At 33.2% G+C, this 21,283-nt stretch overlaps 2 protein-coding genes across 2 annotated transcripts; both read right to left on the bottom strand.

Moving 5' to 3' along the window:
* Positions 1-816: 816 nt before the first annotated feature.
* Positions 817-6,041, bottom strand: LOC136227664 (serine carboxypeptidase-like 18). The gene is made up of 14 exons (XM_066016389.1): positions 5,821-6,041; positions 5,336-5,481; positions 4,648-4,724; positions 4,448-4,570; positions 4,263-4,365; positions 4,136-4,173; positions 3,927-4,028; positions 2,856-2,942; positions 2,601-2,753; positions 1,882-1,953; positions 1,633-1,754; positions 1,413-1,526; positions 1,271-1,325; positions 817-1,030 (listed from the first exon to the last, which is right to left on the bottom strand). Exons 1-14 carry the CDS (start codon positions 5,931-5,933, stop codon positions 947-949), a joined length of 1,389 nt encoding a protein of 462 aa, XP_065872461.1. The 5' UTR covers positions 5,934-6,041; the 3' UTR covers positions 817-946.
* Positions 6,042-11,444: 5,403 nt separating this feature from the next.
* Positions 11,445-15,849, bottom strand: LOC136226941 (serine carboxypeptidase-like 18). The gene is made up of 14 exons (XM_066015636.1): positions 15,603-15,849; positions 15,257-15,393; positions 14,041-14,117; positions 13,828-13,950; positions 13,640-13,742; positions 13,506-13,543; positions 13,308-13,409; positions 12,810-12,893; positions 12,568-12,723; positions 12,420-12,491; positions 12,191-12,309; positions 11,975-12,088; positions 11,830-11,884; positions 11,445-11,711 (listed from the first exon to the last, which is right to left on the bottom strand). Exons 1-14 carry the CDS (start codon positions 15,737-15,739, stop codon positions 11,628-11,630), a joined length of 1,401 nt encoding a protein of 466 aa, XP_065871708.1. The 5' UTR covers positions 15,740-15,849; the 3' UTR covers positions 11,445-11,627.
* Positions 15,850-21,283: the final 5,434 nt, after the last annotated feature.

A 21,283-nucleotide genomic window follows, 5' to 3' on the forward strand; every position in this document is an offset into this window, starting at 1 on the left:
TTTGATTTCCTACGGATTTATTCCATAAAACCCGGGATTAACTCCTTCAATTTAGCTTGAGAATAACCTCTTTATTAGTTTACAACTAAAACTAACTCGTCCCGAATTAATCTACATCACTTCCACTAGTCCTAAGAGTGATACTGGTATAGCCATTATAGTGTCTACACCGTGCTGCCGATACCTCTCTTATTTTGTAGGAAAGCATTTTGACATTGATATGACTTTGGAAAACCATACATCGGAAAATTAGAGCAAGTTTACTAGTTGTAACATAGTTTGTTATAAGGATGTGCCACGTAGGCATTAACAATACCCACAAAAAAAGACACACCACTATGTCTTCAAAGTTACAGTTTATCATAATAATAAAAAATTACAGCTTTATAATATAATATATATATAGATATATTTGAGTAGAGAGAAGATTGGCAGTAATTGTCTGCCACTTAATAATTTATAAAGTAAACTGAGGCGCCACAATTAGCAATTGCACTACACGCTCCAATTGTGGAGCCTCAGCATGCTGCGTGGAGCAGAATTCTTTCTATGCGTCAATTTATTTCAAATTCCAGCGAGTGTTACTACTGTTAGTAACTTCTTTCATTTGGTAACATCAAAGTGACACATCTTTAATGGTTGGGTGTTATGCTTTTATACAAACTACCAACTTAAAAAATATATATATATTCTTTTTTATTATTCTTGGATGATGTATTGATATGAGAAAAAGATATTAGTAACAAATTTATGAATCACGAAACAGATCAAATTTTTCAATTTTTTTTGGTAAAAATTATAATCATGTAAGGTAACCTCTGGTATAACAAACAAAAATACATTATTTATGACATAAACTTATAATTGCTTTAGGAGCTAATTGCTAAATCTTGAAAAATGAAGGGCTGCAAAATAATTATTTCCTTTGAAATATATAAGATTCCATTTAAATAGGATAACGAGCAAAAAATCTATCCACCAAGGCTAGACATTCTTCAGGTTTGTACTCCGGAGCTGTGTGACCTCCTCCCTGCCGAAAAAAAAAAACATTTAAATCAAAATTTATTAATTTCATTTTTTATGAGTGTTACTTATTTGATTTGCGTCTTACATTTTCTTTTTAAATACATTAGACATTAAAAAAAACGTTTGAAACTGTTAAAAATATAAATTTAAAATATATATAAAATAAATAACGTTATGTTAACCGAATTTAATATTAAAAGCGGACTTTAAAAAAAATTTGCTATTTTATTGTGTTTGTACTCACCTTTATAGTAGCATATGTTAATCTGAAGTTAGAATTCATGAATTTTGTTTGGTATCTGCACAAAATCAAGTAAAATTTCATGTTAGGGACTGAAATGAAAATAAATAAATAAAATGTATTAAATTGAATTTTAATTACTTACCCTGCAACTTGACCATCAACATACCAAGGTCTCCATTCATCAAAAACTGGAATTTCAAGTGATTTTATCCATTCTAATGTACCCACATATGGTACTGAAATATCATGGTCTCCACTGTCCCCCCAACAAAAAATGTATCAATTTCTAAAACGATAACACAATTTACAGAAATAATTCGTTTAATATAATTCGTTTGACACGATTAAAACTATAAACTCACCTGTATATCAAAGCTCTAAGACCTGTTTTGGAAAGATTTTTATGTACATAAACAATGCTTTCAACAACTTCAGTGTAGGTTGAGAATACCTTAAGGCATCTACTCCAATTTTCTACTGTACCCTGTACATATCAAGAAAAAAAAAATCAAATCTTTTATAATTAATTTTTCACTGAAAATAGTTAAAATAAATCTTGAAAATCATATATATTTTTTAAAATATAATAATAAAAAAATTCATATACGTACATTTCTAACGCCCAGAGCACTTTGAACCGTATCATTGTTCATATATTTGTATGAGAGTGCATAACCAAATTCCTGAAACAGAACAAAAAAAATTGTATTTCGTGTTAAATCTGTTACAAATTCATCCATATTCCGTCCTGATGTCAAATCTGTTACAAATAAATTAAATTATCGGTGAAAATTATATATTTAGCGACAGAAATATATGTCGGTAGCTTTATATATATTCGGGGATCAGGGTCTGTGGACCCTGTAAATAGGAGATTTAGAGAAAATAAAGTTCAATCCAATTCAATTCTTCAAAATACCAAATATATAGGACATGTTTGGTAAAGAGTTTTTCGAAGCAAAATTAGAGGTTTGAGCCATTTTAAAGATTTTCACTAGTCAAACTTCTAATAGTGGTGTTTGGTTCAAGAGATATTTGAAAGAACTTTTGGGTCTGATAAGCTGATTTTGAAAATGTTGGTTTTATGAGCTTTTTCAATTAGTTTAAGAATGATATTTTTACCCCTAATAACTGTTTTTTAAATGTTAATAAAGGGTTTACCATATTTTTATTTGTCATTTTACAGAAACAGAACAGCTATCAGCGATCAATTAAGTTTTAGCAAACAAGTTTACACAATCAGCTAGTCAAATCACCTAACAAAAAAGATAATCAGCTAACTACTATTTACCAAACAGAGTCACAGTGCAAAATGAGAAAAAATAGTTACCCGGCATCGTAATTCGGGGAGTTTAGCATCTTGGAGAAGATTAAGAAAGTGTTGTTCTTGAGATAAAATATCCCATTCTAGTTCAGCTGGTTTCTTGGAAGTGAAAGCACATTGTGGTTCCAAAATTTGTGTAAGTTTTATTTGTAATAAGCTCTGCAAAAACAGTCAACAATTTCATATTAATTCTTTTCTTTGTTCATAATAAGTCAGTCAAAATACTATTAATTAATCAAACTGTCACTAATTTAATCTTACCGACATGATATTTTGAAGAGCTAAGACACATTTTGTGTTGTTCGTGTCAACATTTATGTAATCACCATTGCAGTTCAATTTTGCATCCTACAAAACCACACAAACTCAAATAAGTCAAAACCTTGCAAGTTAGTAAAAACTCAGTTCGCTGAGCGAGGGTCCAAGGAGGGGTCCCACCATAAAGGTATACTGAGGGCAAGCCTTTCCCCTGCCAATTTATTGATGCGCTTTTCTGACCCATGAGGAGCCCAATTAGGGTTAGGCCCATGATTTAACCCTAAGAGTATATAAGGGTAAGTTTAAGAGTGTTTTTCTAATCTAATTTTCGGCCACCACAAAAGAAAGGAGAAAGTGAAAGTCCATTCTTCTTTCATTTCGCCCAGCCACACGAAATTGCCCATAGCCGGAGATTGAACCGTTGGATCGTCGTGAAATTTGGACAGGAGCTTCCTAACACCTGTTCTCTTGTTTTCATCGGAGAGATCCTCGTTCGGAGGCTTGGAAGACCAGTTCGTACCAGGGGCAGATTATAGTCAGATTTGTGACTTCTTTGAGGTTCTTCTTTTCTTTTGTGTTGTGATTGATTCCATACTTCTTGAGGGAAAATTCCAAGATTGTATGTTAATTGTGTATGCCTCTAGTGTTATCTAGGGATGAACTTGTGTATTGCCCATTATTATTTGATATAGTGGAAGGTTTAAGCGGACTACGGTCCCCGTGGTTTTTACTCCTTGCATGGCGGGGTTTTCCACGTAAAAATCGTGCTTGTTCGTGCTTGTGTGGCTGCCATTTAACTACTATTGTTGCTTCGATGTGTTTGGTTGTTGCTCTACTAATTAGTTTCCTCATAGATTCATTCAAGTCGGGAAAGTATTAATAACGAAGGTTAATTCCGCATTATTGTTGTTACCGTTAGTCCGTTTTTCTCATCAGATTTGGCAAGAAATCGCTCCTAAAACTCAAACCCGTAACCTCTTGGTCACACGACAACAACATTTACCGTTGCGCCAAGGCTCGCCCTCCTTTCAATTTGTAATGATGGGACTAATTATAGATTAATAAGAGAATGACCTCATAATATTCATCTGAAATAAGAGAGACACGATGAACAAATGGAATTCTTGAATTCTGATCAACTTGGTAATCTGTCACTGGATTTCCAAGCACATATCCCTGTTTATTAATTTCAAATTACACAACAAAAATACTTCAATTAAAATTAATGAATAATGGAAAATTTTATTTATTGAGACTACCCAGAAGATAAAATGTTTAATTACCTGAAGATCTATATGTGGCTTCAACCCACTTTCAATTCCTGCAATTGTTTTTTAATTAGATAATTAGAGCTTAATAAGATCATAATTAGTTAATTAATTAATCTTAATTAATTAATTAATTAATTACCCTGGAGTACATGTTGAACAAGTTGTGGTACAATCAAGCCTGAGTATGAATCTCCACCAATGTATATTTGGTTTCCTAAATACTTTGGGTGATTCACCAGCCACTGTTTATGTCTCAAAAAAATTAGAATTCAAATAATATTGTTTTAAGTAATAATTATGTAATTAATTTGTAATTTGGCTAACCTTTCTGAGGAAATTATAGGCCTGTATTGGTGCTAATATATCAGAGGAATTGGCAGCATCTGTAGTTGTTGCATAAGAAAATCCAGATCCAACAGGTTGATCTATATATATTATGCTAGCAACCTGATTAATTATAATTAACTACTATTAGTAACTAATTAAGTAATTAATTATAAATAGGTATAGCTGAAATTATATACCTTAGTCCAGGAGAATGGATTATATTTAAGAGATGGTAAACCACCAGTGTATGTATCCCAAGCAATAGCTAGTGGACCTGTAAATAATATTTCTTGTCAAAACATTTCTTTTTATTTTATATTATTCCTTGCATTGATAAATTTAATTAGATAAATTAATTTAAATCCATTTAATCCAAGTGTTGGGATATTTTTGCAATTATATTGATTTAAAAATTAATATTGTCAATTTATGATACAGTAATACAATTACATAAATAATTCACTTATTTTTGTTACTATTTTACATCATATATTATTATATGAAATACATAAATAATATATATACTATAATAGCTGAATTAATAATTTAAATTGATTTGTTTTCTTATTAATTTTAAAATGCAGAAATTACAACTACCAGTCAAAGTTGGCACAAAGTATAAGCATGCTCTGACTTTTCCTATATGCTCTACTTGAAATTGAGATATAATTGTGTTATGTGATTTATATATATATATATATATATTTTTTTTTTTATGAATATAAATATAATAAAAATAATAATTAGATTATACGGGCCATGTCATTTAAAGTCTATAAATTGTACTGTCGTAGTAAAAGTTAACCGTTCTAATTTGATGCATTGTCTAATGAAAGTATAAAAATAGAATAGAAAAGAAAGAAAATAGAGAAATTAAAGAGATACCAGTTTCGAAAGCAATGGCAGAGAAACCAGAACAACCGGGACCTCCAGTTAACCAAAGCATAACCGGATCATAAATTGGGTCTCTTTCCGATTCAAAAAAGTAGTAAAATAGCTGCACGTCATCCATTTCTCCTACCCCTATGTATCTAAACCAACAAAAACAACAACATAAGTTCTCCATTTTTCTGCAGAAATTTTACAGTCACGAGTAGTGACGCATCTAGAATTCACACATAAGGGTACTTTAATAACTAAAAGTGTTCAATTGAATTTTTTCCGGGTATATGAAGGCTTAATAGATTTTCTAACGACTAGTGGATACTGGAGCCACCAACTGTATCCATCCTTGGCAGCGGCGGACACAGGGAGGAGCCAAGGTGGCCTGGGCCCGCTGGCCCTATCAGGGTAGTTCCAGGAAAAACTTGAGGGAGCGGAATAATTCTGTATTAGCCACTAGTCTCTAATTACGAGGAAAAGATACATACCCGGTTTCCATTTTGAAGGGAAGTGTTCCGGGATATCCGGGAAGAGTGTCAATGATTGTTTGAGATGCAGCAACATTGAAGAAAAGCAGAAGAAGAAACAGAGTATTCCACATTCTACTAAAATGAGTAGCACAACTATGTTTGTTTGTTTTGACTCTGTTTAGGCTTTTTCTTTATTTGGTGAGTAGCATCTTCTAACTTGAATTTGGAAACAAAGTACAAAAAGTTTCTGAAATTTAATTGGTCACTTGAAATTGAAAAGAAGGTACCATCTGATTTTCAAAATTATATATTGGAATTGCCATTTATGAAAATAATAAAGAAAGGTTGCTACTAATTAATTCAACCAAACTTTCCATTCTATTCTAGAATGGAAGCTTATGTTGTCAATTTTCAATTCCTACATTAAAAACCTAATTAGTTTTTTAACTGTATTAGGCCACTGTTTTCCTTACCACATTGTGTAAAAACAAAAGTTACAAACTTTTGGAGTACTTTTGTAATTTAAAATATTAAAAATTAAGTTTTACTCTATGGGAAAAGTGAAATAAATAATTGTCGTGGTTTCGTTGATTTGCAAGTAATCTAATGTAATATTTTTTTACTAAAAGAAATTTGAATAAAAGTGTTAGTCTTTGATGTATATTAGTTTGGTTGATTTTAATACTATGACACAATAAAATATTGACTTTTGATGATCTATCACGTTGATTTAATGTGTGATATTCTAATTTGATAAAATGAAATGTTGATTTTATATTGTGGATAATCAAATTCTTTTTTTTTTTTAACTTTGTAAATTACAATACTTTTCTCTTTTATAAAGAAAAATACTATATTCTTTTATTTGCATATAAATGACACACAGCTTACTAAAAGAGCATAGTTTAATAGTATACTTCTGAAATCAGAACTCATCCTCCTTAAAAAAAAAAAACATTGGGTTTTACTTGTTGTCTAATTTATATTTGGTGGTATATTTTTTTAAAATGTTTGTATTTTTAGAGTAAGTGTGTATAAAAACCCCATATATGAAATACATTCAAGACATTTTAGTATGGTAATAGGTAGACCTGTTTATGGACTGGACCGGGCCTAACCGGGTTTGTCACATAATGACTTTGTCCAAGCCCAACCAAGCCCGCACTATATTTACATCTGGCTCGGATCCGGCTGGACCAAGCTATAAGAACTAATTCCCAAGCCCAACCCGGCCCGACCCAACTAAAATCTTTGTATTTTTTAAAAATTAAACTAAAAAATTATACTATAAATATAAATAATAAAATACAATAAACTAAATTTTAGAGGATTATTTCAATAAAAATCAATTAACGCAATCATAAATAAATAAAAATACTTTTTTTTGATAGTAATAAATAAAATAGTAACAAAAACATGTACATGTTCACCCATTCTAAAAGATGCTATATGGTTTGGAAATTTTTATGCTGAAGAAATTTAATATTTATTTTTGGAATATAAAGTTTATTAAACTATAAAAGTTATTAAATTAAAATTATTATTAAAATTTCGGGTCGGGCTGGGCTGGGCCTGGGTTTTGAGACAAATCCCAAGCCCAACCTACTTTATACGCGGGCCTAAGCGGGCTTGGACCGGACCGGGTCAATTACGAAACATATACGTCCAAGTCCAGTCTTTGAAGAGCGGACTTGGACGGGATGGGCGGGCCAGTGGGCTTTTGAACAGGTCGGACAAATACATTTTATTGATTTGGATATTGTATGGGATCAGAAATAATAAGTTGGTTTACCAGACATTCAAATTTCTAACAATCAAACTTTACATGAATTATACATCAAAATTCATGTTCAGAACGTGTGTTTATATCTATATGGGATATTTTCTTTAAATATGTGGGTCCCCGTATCTTCTTGTGGGCCTATAAATAGTCTTTTGTTTTTTTCTTGATGAAATAGTCTGTTGTTACTAACAACTGATTAATAATTGAATTAAACAGTGATGAGATTCAAAGCAATTAATTAATTAAATGTTCACTTTATTAGTTACAATTAGCGCTAAGCGTGAGATTTTTGAACCGGATCGAATACCTGAAAAAAGAGATCCATAATTAAATTGAACCGTTGACTTTTTCTATAGGACCGAACTGAATTGTACCGTTAACTTAATTAAGTACAATTATGGAGATTTTCAAATTCTTAATAGTACTAAGTAAATATATTGGAGATTCTAGAATAAGACCGAATATCCGGAAAAAAAAAGATCCAGAATCGGATTGAACCATTGACTTTTTCTTTAGGACCGAACTGAACTCTACAGTTGATTTTATTAGATACAATTCTGGAGATTTTCAAATCCCCGAATTGTACCGAACCGTACTCATCCCTAGTTACAATCATATCATTGAGAAAAACAGACTCGACTTTCCTTACTTCTTTCGACGACAAAAAATAATAATAATAAAATTACAGTTTCGGACAATTTTTAGAGATTTGACTAGTCAATATCTGTAATAGTTATTGATATGGTTGAATTCTAAGCATTTACGTGTCAATCTGTAAAGGATAGAAGTACAATCAAAGGTGGCCGTTGTCATGCGAACTCACTTCGATGCCTAAGTTGGTTTATTAAATGATTGGATAATGATCACAACCAGTGAACAAAAGATATAATGTAAACTTAATAGAATGAATGATATTGTATACCTTGAACTGAGGGTCACGTATCTCCTGTTGATAGGAGGAAGTTTGCCTAGATAGTAGGGTCTGATATCCCTCAAGCCCAATAGACATGTGATGCTCGTGATCGGGCATGATTATGGTAACCACTGGATCATTGAATGTGCTTATAGTAAAACTTCATGAATCAAGTTTCCTGATACGCAGTTGTATTGCTTTATTTTGCTAAGGAGATGTCACATGTTCTCTATCTCCAAGACTTGGTTCACAACTCTTAGGCGTCACCCATCGTGGTAGAGTTATATTCACATTGTATCATTATGTCCCCCCTCGGATCTAATATATCGTTCTTTTAGGATAAGAAAGTATCTGCTCCGGGAAGTGTTGTAGTTGTTGATTCCTGATAAGTTTAAAGAGGAGGTTTTGATATTAATGTCTTTTTTGAATTTTTTTTAAAAGAATGAAGGACTGGTAAAGAGGTTATGTGGACTGCTAGCGGTTGATTTTTCCCTCGTCTAGTGCTTATATATGCAACTATCATGGCACGTTTCCTTGTGTTTTTTAGGCGCCTTTCGAGTTGACGACAATTTCTTTTTGTGCACCACGGGATGTGGTATCGCTATTTTTTAGGGTGTGTGTCAGTAGCATTTAATGCGCCTTTAATCATTACTAATAAGTAATGATAACACCCATCGTTTCGGTTGCATCCCTAATAGTTTAAAAGGGGCTCGTTTTGTGGTGAGTTTTTTTCTACTTCTTGTTTTTCTGTTGCCTCACCTTCTTATCGGGAACTCTTCTAGGTGATTCCTACTTTTAAATGTGAGTGTTTATTATGACTTCTTCTTATTTTTTCTATTTTCCTTTTTCTGGAGATAGATCCTAAAAGACCTAACCCTAAGAAAACCCATGGAACTGATAAGTCCACTAGAAAGAAAACGAAAGATAAAGTTTATCTACATGCTGAAGAGAAGTTGTCTTTGATGACTGCAATATTGAATTAGCCTAAAGCATGATAAAAAAAAAGGCTAATAATACATGCACGAAAAGGGACACACCAAGTGTCATCCTTAAAAACGTTAAGTGACGGTGTAATGTAAACACATGCCTTTCCAAATAAAGGTCTAGATGCTCATAGTGACGACTCTGTTGGGGAATGATTTTGTTGCCTAATCCTAGTGCAGCTGTTTGCATATGATTTTGTATTTGATTGTACCGAACATGACCATCCGCTGGGGTGATATTGTTGCCTAATCCTGATATTGCTCCATTTCTAAAACATCCATCATGTATTGAACTCCAGGTTGTATCGAGCGAGCCACCTCTAACGGACACTGTTACTTAACTGGATGTTGCTCCATTTATAAAACATTCATCACGTGTGTTGAACTCCAGATTGTATCGAACGAGCTGCCTCTCTACGGACACCATTACTTAACCGGATGTTGCTCCATTTATAAAACATCCATCACGTGTGTTGAACTCCAGATTGTATCGAATGAGCTGCCTCTCTACGGTCACCGTTACTAAACCCGATGTTGCTCCATTTTTTAAACGTCCATCACGTATTAAACTCCATGTTGCATCGAAGGATCCGCCTATCTATGGACACCGTTAGTTAACCCGATGTTGCTCCATTTCTGAAACATCCATCACGCATTGAACTCCAGGTTACATCGAATGAGCTACCTCTCTACGGACAACGTTACTTAATTAACCAGATGTTGCTCCATTTCTGAAACATCCACCACATATTGAACTCCAGATTGTATGGAACAAGTCGCCTCTCGATGGGCACCGTTACTTAACCCGATGTTGCTCCATTTCTGAAAAACCAATCATGTATTGAACTCCAGGTTCTATCGAACTAGCTGCCTCTCTACGGACATTGTTACTTAACACAATGTTGCTCCATTTCAGAAACATCCATCATGTATTAAACTCCAGGTTGTATAGAACGAGTCGCCTCTCTACAGACACTGTTACTTAATCCGATGTTGTTCCATTTCTGATACATCCATCACGTATTGAACTCCATGTTGTATCGAACAAGCCGTCTCTCTACATACATCGTTACTTAACCCGGTGTTGCTCCATTTCTGAAACATCCATTACTTGAATTTGAGATTATGTTTGAACTGGAAAAATGTTCTCTCCTCGATAAACCTGTGTAAATATGATGCATATGTATGAATGTGTAATTGCATGAGATGTATGAATGTATGACATTTGATATATGTGATCTTCGAGGCGGAGGCGGAGGTAGTCCAGGCTCAAATCCGTAGGTTGCAGTGCCTGATTAGTGGAAACGCATCCAGTCATCTGTAATGACTACTCATCCCTCAAACTCCGAGTGTGAGGATAATGATGATGAGGAGGACTAGAGCTCTTGCTATTTGATATGATTTGGCTTTGTTTTTTACTAGGGCTAGAGTTCCTACCGCTGGGGTGCTTTGACTTTGATTTTGCTCTACATTTTTCCTAAACCACCCTTTGTGGGTTTTCATTCTAGTGAACTGCTCGACTTTTGCTTAAGCCGTCCCTTTATGAGTTTTCAACCTAATGAGCATTATCTTTTTCAGTTTTTCTTTTTGTTTTTTTTTTTTTTCAAACATAGCTTCTGGAGAGACTCCTGGAGTAAGTACAGTCCACAAGCTCCAAAGAGCACGGATGACTTTGAAGGATTTAAGAGTATGATCTTGATGATTTGACTTGTTATTTAACTGGTACCATGCCACACACTCTATCTCTGTCTCCGAACTGGCACCGTGAGACTACTTAATTACAGATTAATTGTGATTAATTAAGTTTTTGTAACTGCTAGTACCAACCAAGCTGATGTAGAAGTCTCTATTAGCCATTTGTAATCATTGCCAATTAATTTCAATCAATAGTATTCTTCTCTATCGATCTCCTCTGTTCTATACACCACATTATTGACACTATTATCATGAACATTTTAGTCAATTTCATCAAGTTGGAATGTGAATTTTCTTGAGTGATTAAAACAAAATTCTATAAAATGGTACTTCTTCAATTGGGACCTAATAATATTTATAGCATCCCTTTAATTGCATAAACCAAAAAAGAATTACAATTTTGAGAGAATAATTATTCTTAATCAAACGTATTAAGCTCAAATTTCGTCGTCTAAAGAGGATAATAATGAATAAACCTATCAAACATGTCAAAACATTCCCTGCGTTTGTACTCTTGAGGTGAGTGACCTGCTCCCTGCACATTTCAAAATTCAAATTACCACAATTAGCATCTCTTTCTACTTAATGAACTCTCTTAATATGTATTAATTAAACTTAATGACGAAAAGCGTAATTAGTGAACAAATTCTTGCCTTCACTGTTGCATATGTCAACAGATACCCATCCTCTGAATAATTGATTGTATACCTGCAATTATAAGTATAACAATGTTTGAATAAAACGAAACATTGATGAGATGATTACGCTAAAATAACGTATCAGAAATCGATTAATTACCCAGCAACTTGACCATCAACAAGCCATTGTCGCCAATCAATATCGATAGTCAAGTTTAGTTCCCTTATCCATTGCTGAGTGCCCACATTTGGAATTATAAAATCATGATCCCCACTGTTTTCAGGCAAGTAAAATCATTTAGCTAATATAACAGTAATCTGATATTTTATTATCCTTAATGTACATGAATAGACTAATGTAGATTCATTAACTTACTTGTATACGAGCGCTTGTAATCCACTTTTCGTGAAATTCCGGTGATAATCAAGGACACTGGTTACATCATAGTCATAATCCAAGGACTCATTGCATCTCTTCCAATCTTGTACCGTTCCCTGATCATTAACATTATACATATGTGAGTGTGTTACTGTGTTCGGATATGATCATGATTCATGATTCCTGATGTATGAATTAATTATCTAAGCGATTAACATTCACATACCGGACGGACATTCAGAGCAGCTTGCACAGTTTCATCATTTGCCCATAAATAAGATAGGGAGTAATTGAAGTTCTGCAGTAAATATATTATTGGTGATCAACATGTAAGCTCAAACTCATTGTAACAATGTATAACAATAGCAACTCACATGGCACCATTTTTGAGGAACTGGGTCGGATGACATAACGATTTTAGCAGGATTTCCGCGGAGTGATCTTCGAGCTGTTTCTTGAGTCGGACGATGAGGAGATGCCCAAACGCACATAGGCTCCAGAATATGATTCGTGCTTATATCTTTAATGCACTATAATATTCCAATAACGGTACAAATAAATTTTATCGTTTCAAAAACAATTACAGAGCAAAATCAATTAATCAACAATCCCTTACATTCTTGACCAGTTGGAGATCCACATAGCATTGTGAATTGGTGTCTACAACATAGAAATCTGAATTGCAAGAGTTTTTAGCTGCCTGCACGGAAATGATTTCAGAACCTTTTAGACCATAACAAAGCAGAATCATTTAACAAATTCATAATCAGGAATTTAAGGAATAGTGAATACTACTTGAAACTAATTAGGAGTGTCATAATTGTGTTATGTGATCGATATACTCACATGATTATATATGATATAAATGAAACAAAAATGACAGACGTGTCAAACGAGTCATATTTCGGTTGAGTTATCATGTTCGAGTTCTAGGCTTCTAGCTCATTAGTACTTAGAACTATCCTAAACAATGTAAGATCACAGTATCAAGTAATTTGATCTTAAAAGCAAAAAACAAAATTGTAAATGAAATCAAACCGTTCTAAATCTGTATCAAACTAAAGTTCAAATTCAAGATTTGAACTCTAAATTCATATGTGGAGTAGTGAATCACCTCATAAAGTTCGTCAGATATAAGTGCCATCCTATGAGCATATATAACCTTTGAATTTTCTTGAATTTCTGAATCTGTTTTCGGGCATCCAATAATGTAACCCTGAAATAATTTTCAACAAATTAACAAAATTTAACATCATTTCAATCATTTCCTTCAGCTCAATCAAGTTCCTCCACAAACCACATAGTCATGTACCTTAAGATTCAGCCGAGGCTCTTGTCCATAACCATTGTCTAAAAGATCAGAAACAAGAAATCAAGTCTTACTTTTCAGCAATATGGATCAAGTTATAGATAGAAATTTCAAACTTAGCACTGTAATAACCTCACCATCTAAAATATGTTTAACAACCATAGTAGCAGAAAGGCCTGAATACGAATCAGCCCCAACAAACAATGGTTGCTTGAGGTATTGTGGATGATCAATCAGCCACTGAAAGATAAACCTCAAACATTTAATCATCAAATGAGGCTGATTAGTCTTTCAATAACTGAATTTTGTTCGTAGAAAATTTCACCTTCTTGAGGAATCCATAGACTTGGTAACCTGTTTTTGTATCAGACATTGGCCAGCCCTCTTGGGTTGTTGAATAGGAAAAGCCAGATCCAACAGGGGCATCAACAAATAGAATACTCGCGCTCTGATCGATCGATTAACAGGATGAAAGATTGAATTGGTTAATGAACACAGTTTCTCATTGAATTGAAATTCTGGGTTACCGTGTGTTTACCTTTGTCCATGAATATGGATAATAAGACAATGGCGGCAATCCCGCATCATAACCTGTGATGTTGAACTGTATCGGACCTGCAAATTGGTAAAACTTGTTAATTGCGTCAATATACGCTGTTCAATTCAAAGAATTGTGCGATGAATAAAGATTTGATCGGGAAATGTATCGAATTGTTGGGCATAACGTGGATGATAGTGTGGTCATTACCTGTTCGACAAAATGCCTGACTGAAATTTTCGCTTGATCTACTTTAACTTATTTGCATTATACGTTTTCGCGCTCTAGTGCATATTTTTAGCCATTTATCATCAAGAATTTGAAAATACTGATTTCACATCATAGCTTTTAAATATTAATTACGTTTAATTTAAACGAGTCAATGTATACGGTTATAAAAAAAACTTGTTAAGATATATACAAGTTAATTACAATTTTGTTGTTAATGTATCTAAAATATTTGTTATATTATTAATATAGTTATAAATAAGGGTAATTAATTTATTAATCCTTATATTTTGACAAAACATACTGTTTAGTCTCTGTATTTTTAAAAACACATGGTAAGGTTCCTAACTTTTTTCTCAGTAAACTGTTTAGTCCTTCTGTCTGTTTGTTAGATTTTTTACCGTTTATGACTTCGGAAATGACTAAATTACCCTTTACTATTTACCTTCAAACTTTAGAAGAGAAAATCCAATTTAGAAGAAGAAGCTATTTGTATGGAGAACAAGAAAAAGAACAGACCTAATGCTTACGAATTTAAACGATTAAGAAGAAAATCAAGAAGAAGAACGCTCAAAGTTGATTTCAGATGCATTAGAGTTTAAAGGAAATGAAAAGAAGAACGCAAATCCAAATTGACTAACAAAATCTTCATGAGAGTCTAACGGCAGGGACTAAACAGTTCACCGAGAAAAACATTAGGGACTAAACAGTTCATTGAAAAAAAGGTTAGGGACTTTATCATGTATTTTTGAAAATACAGGAACTAAACAGTGTGTTTTGTCAAAATATAAAGACTAATAAATTACTTAGTCTATAAATAACCAACTAAAAAAATATAAGAAACTGATTGAATTTATTTATAAATTTGTTTAGAATTTTGAATATAACAATTAATCCAAATTTCAATGTCATTATCCACAGTTTACCCTATAAAATCAGAATTCATATATATCAAAGAATGCAATTTGGGTTAGAAAAAAAGAAATACCTATTTGATAAATAAGACCGTTGAAAGCAGAGCAACCAGGTCCACCACTATACCAAAGCAATACTGGATCTTTCTTCGGATTCCCTTCTGATTCTATGAAATAATAAAACATCTCCGCCGATCCCACACTTACATATCTGCATTTCATATTTCATAAACAATCAACAACTTCTCCAAATATAAAATAAAATTAATTAAAAACAGTCATTAACAATCCAGTTTTGAAGGAATGATCTCCGGGTGCAAAAAGCAATCTAGAGATGACGATAGAATAAGAATCAATTGAATTCCACGTCATAAATGAAGGGAAATATGATGATAATTAATTAAATATTAAAATCGATACCCGGTTTCTAATGTAAACGGAAGTTCCCCGTCAAATCCCGGAAGATACTTGACAACGGAGCCGGCTGAGAAAATAAATTGGATAATGAAGCACAACGTTGCAAGATTCCGGTGACCGGCGCGGTAATTGGACAGCATAGTAGGAGTAGCAGAAGCTTGAAATGGTGGTGAGTGATGGTGTAGTACCTAAAAAATACTTAGACTTTTAAAATATGTTCAATGTAAATATACAAAGGATTGGATTAGGACCGTTGAAGACATAATAAAAAAAGAAATTGTTTATTTTTGAAACGATTAATTATTCATTTTAATGTATTCGTAATAAATTAAATAAAGAAAATAGAAATATGGTTATAGCTGTAATTGGATTTTGAATTACGGTTGATGTTGGAAACTTTAGTTTGAATGGAAGATGTTTACTTTTATTTTTTATTTTTTTTACATGAACAATATTATACACTTTAAACACGTGACATAATTATCTTGGGTAAGAGTAGAATGGAGGGTGTATATTTTTAAATAATAGTGCATGTTATTTAATACTAAACATTTTGGTAATAATATGTTTTATTTCGGTTTGTATAACTTAATAACCTAACTTTCAAGAATGTGACACTATATATATATATATATTGTTAAAAAATGTAATTTTAAATATAGATAAAATAAAATGAATAATATTCATTTAACTAAATTATATGTGCACACACATTAACCCTTAACTTTTTAGTAATTAAAATTCAATGTATACAATTATAATTAATCAAAATTTAATGTATTATTTATCGTCTCTCACTTTGCATTAAGAGGAGTTGGTTTTTTTTCCACTGTAGGAAGCCTGTTTAACCACGTGAGTTTTGAATAAATTTTTGTATTTGTTAAGGTTTCATGGTTATTAGGAGCAATAAGGAGTCAATTATTATCTAAACCTAGTCTTTTTTTTTTTTTTTTTGTAATCATGTTATCTCTAATTCTGAAAGACGTTAGCTTATTTTTAACCACATATGTTTTTGTAAGGCTATTTAAAGCCACTGTTGTTTTAGTAAGACAAATGCACTTGCACCTTCTTGTAATTGCTTATTGTGTTCAACGTTTTCTAACATTTAGCATTAGAGCCTTCTCAGATAGGGCTGATTGAGAGAAAAAGAAGAGAGTTTCTTGGAGAGAAAAACGAGATACGAATGAACATAAATGGCAGAAATCAGTAACAACAATAACACCTTTATTCTACCAGCAATTTCCAAATTCGTTGGCTTTTATGAACACTGAACAATGATGTAGAATTTTCTTCAATCAAAGGAGTATTGGAGCCTAGTAGAAGATGGAATAATGGAGATTCTAGCGGGTAAGGAGCCATCAGAAGCAGAAGCAAAGCTCATTGGAGAGCAACAATTGAAGGACAAAAGTGAAAAATTATCTATGGGAACCATCGTCAATGATGATGTATCCAAGCAAAATTGGGATTCAATGGAGAAAAAGTTCAAAGAGTTGACAAGAGTCAAGAGAGCGCAACTTCAGACTCTCCAAACTGAATTCGAAACTCTATAGATGAAAGAAGGAGAAACTATCAATGCCTATTTTGGAAGAACACTTTCCATTGCCAAGATGATGAAAGTGTATGGAGAATGCCCTAAGGAAGCAGGCATCACAAGAAAGATCCTTATATCCCCAGTCCCAAAATTCAATTATGTAGTTTGTTGAATTGAAGAATCAAATAATGTGAATCTTTTAACTATTGATGAACTCCAAAGCAGTCTTCTAATTCATGAACAGACGATGAAAGGGTCAGTTGAAGAAGAACAAATCGTGAAAGTCACACATGAAAATCGAGGTAGAAAAGGCAGAGGTTCTTATAGGGCTCGAGGAAGAGGCAGAGGCAGACAATCCTTTTACAAAGGTGATGTGGAATGATACAAGTGTCATAACTTTGGGCACTTTCAATATGAATGCAGTTTGAGAACAGATAGAGGACGACAATTCAACTCTAGAGAATTTTGAGAATTATGCAAAATGCAAGGATCAAAATGCAGCTTACTATAGTGTATATGCCTGAGAAAAATAGAGGTGTGATGCTTGCTTAAAGAGAAGGAGATGCCCAAAATGTTGTATGCCGATGTCATCTTCTCAATCAAAGTCTTACTGCGTCCTTGAACAATAAAACTCTAGAAAAATGTTGGAGTGATATTAAAACTAACATTGAATACTTCAGCGCCCTTGGCTGCATTGGAAATGTACATGTACCTAATGCTATGAGATTGAAGTTAGATGCCAAAAGCCAGAAGCTACTTTTGATCGGCTACAATGAAGAGTCCAAAGCATACAAACTGATTAATCCTTCCATAAAGAAGGTAACCATTAGCAGAGGTGTGATCTTTTAAGAGAATGAATGGTTAAATTGAGCAAAAACAAAAGAGGAGACCAATGATGTACTTGATTGGGGAGATATGAAGAAACTTAGAATCAAAGAGACGAAAGTGAAGAAGGAACAAATTTAAATGAAGAAAATATAGTAGATGCGAACGAAGACACCACCTCTAATGATGTAGAAAATTTCAGCTCCAGTAGCGATGTTCCAAACTCAGCAAATTCCATCTCCAATGACATTCCAAATTTGATGAACTCCAACTCCACAATGCCTCGGATTCATCTTCTTCAATCAGAGAATGAGGAGCTCCTGCTTACTTAGAAGATTGCACAAGTGGAGATGGAGTCTCCGAAGATTATGAGGTACAAAACTTTGCTTTATGCATATCTGATGACCCTCTTTTCTATGAACAAATAGAAAAAAATAAAAAAGATGGAGAGATGCAATGGACCTTGAAATCGAAGCAATAGAGAAGAGTCAAACTTGGAAGCTTATAAAGGCCTCTTCGGGAGTGAAGCTAGTAGGAGTCAAGTAGGTGTATCAAACAAAGTTGCACGATAATGGAGAAATTGATAAATGTAACGCAAAACTCGTGGCAAAATTTTATTCTCAAAAGGAATTGATTATGATGAAGTCTTTCCCCACTAGCAAGGTAGGACACTACTCGCATGGTGATTGCATTAGTAGCAAAAAATGGTTGGAAGTTGTTTCAACTCGATGTCAAAATCACCTAAGATGTTTATGTTGCTCAACCACAAGGCTATAAAGTGAAGGGGAAGGAGAAAAAGGTGTATAAAATGAATAAAGCCCTTTATGGGTTAAAACAAGCTCCAAGGATGTGGTTCAGTAGAATTGAAAGGTACTTTATCAAAAAAGGGTTTAACAGAAGTTGTTGTGATCTATTTGTCAAAAAAAAAAGAGAATAATAAAATTTTAATTATAAGTCTTTGTGTTGATGGTCTTATTTTTAGGGTAAATTACATATGTGGTGTACAACCATTTTCCTATTTCACATTTTGGTGTACAACCTTCAATTTTGCACACAAAAGTGTATAACCTTTTGGCAACCTCCCACTAAAGTGTACAGTTGGTAATTGTGACTGGTCAACGCTCCACATCAGCAATTTGACCTCCTTAAAAATCAAAAGTTGACCAGTCAACGCAAAGACAACGCGCCACGTCAGTAATTTTGACTTTTATGGAGGTCAAATTGCTGATATGGCACGTTGTATTCACGTTAACCTGTCATAATTACCGATTATACACTTTAGAGGGAGGTCACCAAAAGGTTGTACAGTTTTGTGTGTAAAATTGAATGTTGTACACCACATATATAATTTACCCCTTGTTTTTACAAGCAATAATTTGCATATGATACAAGGCTTCAAAAACACAATGAAGAACGAGTTTGAGATGACTGATCTAGGAGAGATGAAGTATTTCTTAGAGCTGGAAGTAGATCAAGGCGCCAATGAAATTTTCATCAGTCATAAGAAATATGTTAGTGAAATTCTTAAAATTTCGGGATAAAAAGTTGCAATTGAGTCATTAATCCAATAGTTCTAGGGAACAAACTATCAAAGGAGGAGGAGTGTTCTCAAGTAGATAGAACTTTGTTCAAATAGATCATAGGAAGATTGTTATGATTGTCATAAGACCAACTTTGATGTATACCATATGCCTCATACGCAGATTCATGTCTAAAACCATGGAGACACACATGTTAGCAGCTAAAGAATTTTGAAATACATTCAAGCTACTATTGATTTTGACATCTTTTATAAAAGGGGTTGCGCAACTAAATTAATGGCTTATGCAGACAGTGTTTATACTAGTGATAATGTTTTCCCGTTAAGTGGAGCAATTGTAGCTTAGGCATCAAAGAAATGGTTGGTATTAACTCTATAAACTATAGAGGCAGAGTATAATATTGTTGCTTCATGTGCCTGTCAAAGCGTTTAGATGCAACGAATTTTGAAACAAATTGAATATACACATAGTGACTATGAAAACTCCATATGATAATTCTTCTACTACCAAAGTTGGAAAGAATCTGCTATTTTATGGAAGAAGTAAACATATTAATGTAAGGTTTCACTTTTTAAAAAATCTTATAAGTGACGGGTCAATTGATTTGGAATAATGCATCATGAATGAGCAAGCTACATATATCATGACAAAACCTATGAAACTTGATTAGTTCTAGAAACTTAGAGAAGCATTTGGCATTCGAAGAAGCTTATGTATAAACTAACGTGTTTTATGCAAGTTTAGTTTAGGGGAGAGTTTTGTTGAGTCACATGAGTTTTGAATAAGTCTTTGTGTTTGTTAAGATTTCCTAGATATTAGGAGTAATAAGGAGTCAGATATTATCTAAACCTAGTCTTTGTCCTGTAATCATATTATCTCTAATTCTGAGAAACGTTAGCTTATTTTTAGCTTCATGTGTTTTTGTAAGGCTATTTAAAGCCACTGATGTTTCAGTTTCAGTAAGTCAACTACACTTGCATCTTCTTGTAATTTCTTATTGTGTTCATCGTTTTTTAACAGTTTTATCTCTATAGAAGAGGGTTTCGCTAAACTTTCGCGAGCTTAGAGGAAGATGAGGAGTTAGTCATTGATTAAGGATTGGACGGAGTCATAGAAAGCATACACGAGTTCTACCTATTGAGCTGTTTTCTTGCAGATCGAGTGATTAACTTCTCGGTAATGAAGTATCACATGAGAAGTTATGGCGATCGGAGAATAAAATAACTACCAGGGATCTATGGGAATGAAGGTTCATGTTTCAACTATAACACATCTTACTTGAAAAGTGTTGTGGATGGAGGCCCTCGACCTTTGATGGCTACTTGCTCCTAGTTTATCATGTAAAATAGAGAGATGTGCCTTTGAATGTTACTCTCATCTTTTTTACGGTGGCCAAATTTAACCCTAACATTTCAAGTAAAGTGTAGATTTAATCCTAACGTATGAAATTGTGTAAATTTAACCGTACGTCTCCAAGCAAGATCAATTTTAACAACGTGCTATTGAGAATTTGAAAACACTAGTTTGACTGTTATTTAACTGTCACATCGAACCTTTCCAAACAAGTTTGTCAATAAATTGAAGCAGTTTCATACATTTTTTGTAATTATATTAATAACACAGCAAATATTTCAGATAGTTTCAAAAAAATATTGTGATTAACTTATATGTAGCAGATTTAGTTTTTAGTATTTTAAGCGAATTTTTGTAATTTTATTAAGAAACTAAATATCTGAACCATAATTGATATTTTGAAAGTCTTAAGTCACAGTTAAATACTAGTCAAA

This window comes from Euphorbia lathyris, chromosome 4, assembly GCF_963576675.1.
Source record: "Euphorbia lathyris chromosome 4, ddEupLath1.1, whole genome shotgun sequence".
NCBI lineage: Eukaryota > Viridiplantae > Streptophyta > Magnoliopsida > Malpighiales > Euphorbiaceae > Euphorbia > Euphorbia lathyris.

Excerpts from the sequence above, each read along its gene's own strand:
- LOC136227664 (XM_066016389.1), bottom strand. The coding sequence starts at position 5,933 with ATGTGGAATACTCTGTTTCTTCTTCTGCTTTTCTTCAATGTTGCTGCA. Across the intron at positions 2,943-3,926 it reads TTTCAGATGAATATTATGAG|GATGCAAAATTGAACTGCAA; the intron begins GTCATTCTCTTA and ends GTGGTTTTGTAG. Across the intron at positions 2,754-2,855 it reads CTCTTCAAAATATCATGTCG|AGCTTATTACAAATAAAACT; the intron begins GTAAGATTAAAT and ends CTGTTTTTGCAG.
- LOC136226941 (XM_066015636.1), bottom strand. The coding sequence starts at position 15,739 with ATGCTGTCCAATTACCGCGCCGGTCACCGGAATCTTGCAACGTTGTGC. Across the intron at positions 13,410-13,505 it reads AGCCTCGGCTGAATCTTAAG|GGTTACATTATTGGATGCCC; the intron begins GTACATGACTAT and ends AAATTATTTCAG. Across the intron at positions 12,310-12,419 it reads CTGCTCTGAATGTCCGTCCG|GGAACGGTACAAGATTGGAA; the intron begins GTATGTGAATGT and ends GTTAATGATCAG.